The 2,500-nt window shown below is 47.3% G+C and overlaps 1 protein-coding gene across 2 annotated transcripts in view; it reads right to left on the bottom strand.

Annotated features, from left to right (window-relative positions):
• The window catches only part of LOC123505528, a 39,136-nt gene extending 37,646 nt beyond the window's left edge, over positions 1 to 1,490 (bottom strand). Inside the window, exons 1-2 of one of the 2 annotated variants that reach the window (XM_045256927.1) lie at positions 1,057 to 1,490; positions 1 to 850 (exon numbers count right to left, since the gene is read on the bottom strand). The exon at positions 1 to 850 is cut by the window's left edge and continues 63 nt beyond it. In XM_045256927.1, the coding sequence (XP_045112862.1) occupies positions 752 to 850; positions 1,057 to 1,416 (459 nt within the window). In that variant the 5' untranslated portion in view covers positions 1,417 to 1,490 and the 3' untranslated portion in view covers positions 1 to 751. The remainder of the gene's footprint in view (positions 851 to 1,056) is intronic. The other variant, XM_045256928.1, reaches the window with a different exon arrangement.
• Positions 1,491 to 2,500: the final 1,010 nt, after the last annotated feature.

The following is a 2,500-nucleotide window of genomic DNA, read 5'->3' as shown; positions in this document are numbered from 1 at the left end:
AGTCTATCATCACTATCTTAGTCCTTCCGTCACCATACTGTCATCACATTCTCAAATCTTCGTCACTCAAGGATCTGTCATCATCACACAATCACCACACGTTCATCATCTTGATAACATCATTATTGCATTACCATCCTATCACTATTCAAGTTCATGTCATCACCATCCCAGCATCACATTGTCACTATTGCCATCACCTCACAAAAAAACATCAGTTTTGAGTCGTGTCCTGCATCCATATACCACCAGCATCACTATCATCTCAAAATCACATCACTATCCTATCACCATATTCTCACCATCTCACCTCACCTCACACCATTACCATAGTCTTTCTATCACCACCATTATACTATGACCGTTCCCCTTCATCCTCACCATTATCATCACCACTAGCTTCGTATAAGAGGCCCTCATCACCACCCCGTCACCACTATCACCAAGCCTTCACGCCGCCACTTGGCCACGCCCTCTGCTTCTCGTCACCATCATGATAAGCTTTTTTTTTTTTTTTTTTTTTTTTTTTTTTTCCTCAACTCCATTCCTATGACTTCAGTTTTCTTTCTCCTGTTGCCGGGGGTTGGTTCCTTTCGCCTCGTTCGCTCCTTCTCACAGACTCCAATGATTTTAAGGCGTCTTGTCTTTACTTGCTCGTTCGTGTTTCATGTATATTTTCTGTGTAATGTTTTAAAGAGATGATGCAGCGAATCAATCATCTCTGCCGCGTGTCCCTGCCAGCCGAACTTAGTTATTGAGGTTCTATAGAATATTCATTGCCCCCGAGAGGTTGCTGGTGTGATTTCCCTTCCTCGGTATCCTGTGTCTTTACCTTTCGGCGTGTTGTTTTCTAAAGGAGGAGAAACAAAAAAGAACTGAGCTGTGGGTGTGGCGGTAAACAGGTTCGTGATCAAAAGTGGGTTATTTCTAAGTCGTTGCCGAAATGCTTTCCTGTCTTTGGGTGATGCAAGGCGTATTTATAGTGGGGCAAGGGAGCAGCCATCCAAGCTAACAAAATGGAGATGTAGGTGAAAAAAAGTTTCAGAAATATCTTACCCACGTTGCTACATGGAGAAGTAGGTGAGTTTGGAGGAACATAGCAACGCTCATGGGACGGTACGCGAGAGTGAGCCTCGAGGCACCAACAGGCCCAGCTTGGCACAGGGCTGCCGGCGAGAGGCTCAAGTCACCCACAGATGGCAAGGGGAGAGGCGGCGCCGCACGCCCGCACGTCACCGCCACCAGCCAACAACTGAGCCATGGCTGTGACGCACGTGGGACCAAGGGCCGGGGCTCCCCTCTCTCCTTCCTTCTCGCCCGACACTTGTTACTCCCAGGCGCGGCCCACAGGTCCTGGTCCCGCAGCCACCACGTGACGGGGGCCTTTACCTGATTAAACTCGGGAGATTGAGACATTGAGGCCTTTCCGTGGCCAGAACCCCGTAACAGGTCAGCTTAAAGCCCGATGCCTCCCAGCACAGCGGCGCCTCTCCCTCCACCACCACCATGCGACTCACAGACACTTGTAGCTTTGGTCCTGCCACCACCCGAAGCGCCGCCCCGCCCCGCCTCGCCCGCCGCTCACGAATCCGTCCCGCCGCGCACCACAACGCCCAGCTGTTGTGATGTGCGGCTCACCTTTGTTACTAAAACCACCTGCCAATACCGGGATCACCCACTACACGGATTTGGATGTTTTTACTGTGTGTGTGTGTGTGTGTGTGTGTGTGTGTGTGTGTGTGTGTGTGTGTGTGTGTGTGTGTGTGTGTGTGTGTGTGTGTGTGTGTGTGTGTGTGTGTGTGTGTGTGTGTGTGTGTGTGTGTGTGTGTGTGTGTGTGTGTGTGGTGATGGGTTTTGTTTCTATTTTTGTGTTGGACGTATTGCCGAGATTCATCATTGGGCTTACTGACCGTGACTGGCTTTGGTTTGTTGTTGTTGTTGTTTGCAGTTTGTTTGTTGATGTTTTTGTTGGTGATATTTGTTTGCTGTTTGTTTGGCGTTGTTGCTGCATGTTGTTTTGTCGGTTGTTATTGTTCCTTGCTGGGTTTGTTTGTTGTTGTTGTTGTTGTTGTTGTCCTGGAACTAACACACATTCTGCCCACTTTGACATGTGTTCCTGCTTGTTGGAGTCCCGTCTCACTTGTGGCTTCTCTCTCTATGTTGACATCGGACATTGTTTTCTCGACATCTGATCTGTTCTTGTCAATCCCTCGAGTGTTTTTTTCCTTACAATCTCTTGACTTTGTGAGATCTCATCCGACCTTAATCTACTCATGTTCTTTTTTTTTTTTTTACATAAGAGGAAAACCGGTCAAGGGCAAAAAAAATTGAATTGATGAAAAAAAGCCCCACTGAGGTGCCTGTCCCTACACAAGTTCAAATATAAATATAGTCGTAAGGGGATTCAAATAATGGTATAAGAGTCATTGTTGTTTCAGCTTGTACGTATATTATTTCTCCTTTTTCCTTTACTTTTCCTCTTAGCATTTGTTGTGCGGTT

Source organism: Portunus trituberculatus, chromosome 18 (assembly GCF_017591435.1).
Source record: "Portunus trituberculatus isolate SZX2019 chromosome 18, ASM1759143v1, whole genome shotgun sequence".
In the NCBI taxonomy this organism is placed as follows: domain Eukaryota; kingdom Metazoa; phylum Arthropoda; class Malacostraca; order Decapoda; family Portunidae; genus Portunus; species Portunus trituberculatus.
Note: the sequence above shows the minus strand (reverse complement) of the source record. Positions and strands in the feature narration are given on the sequence as shown.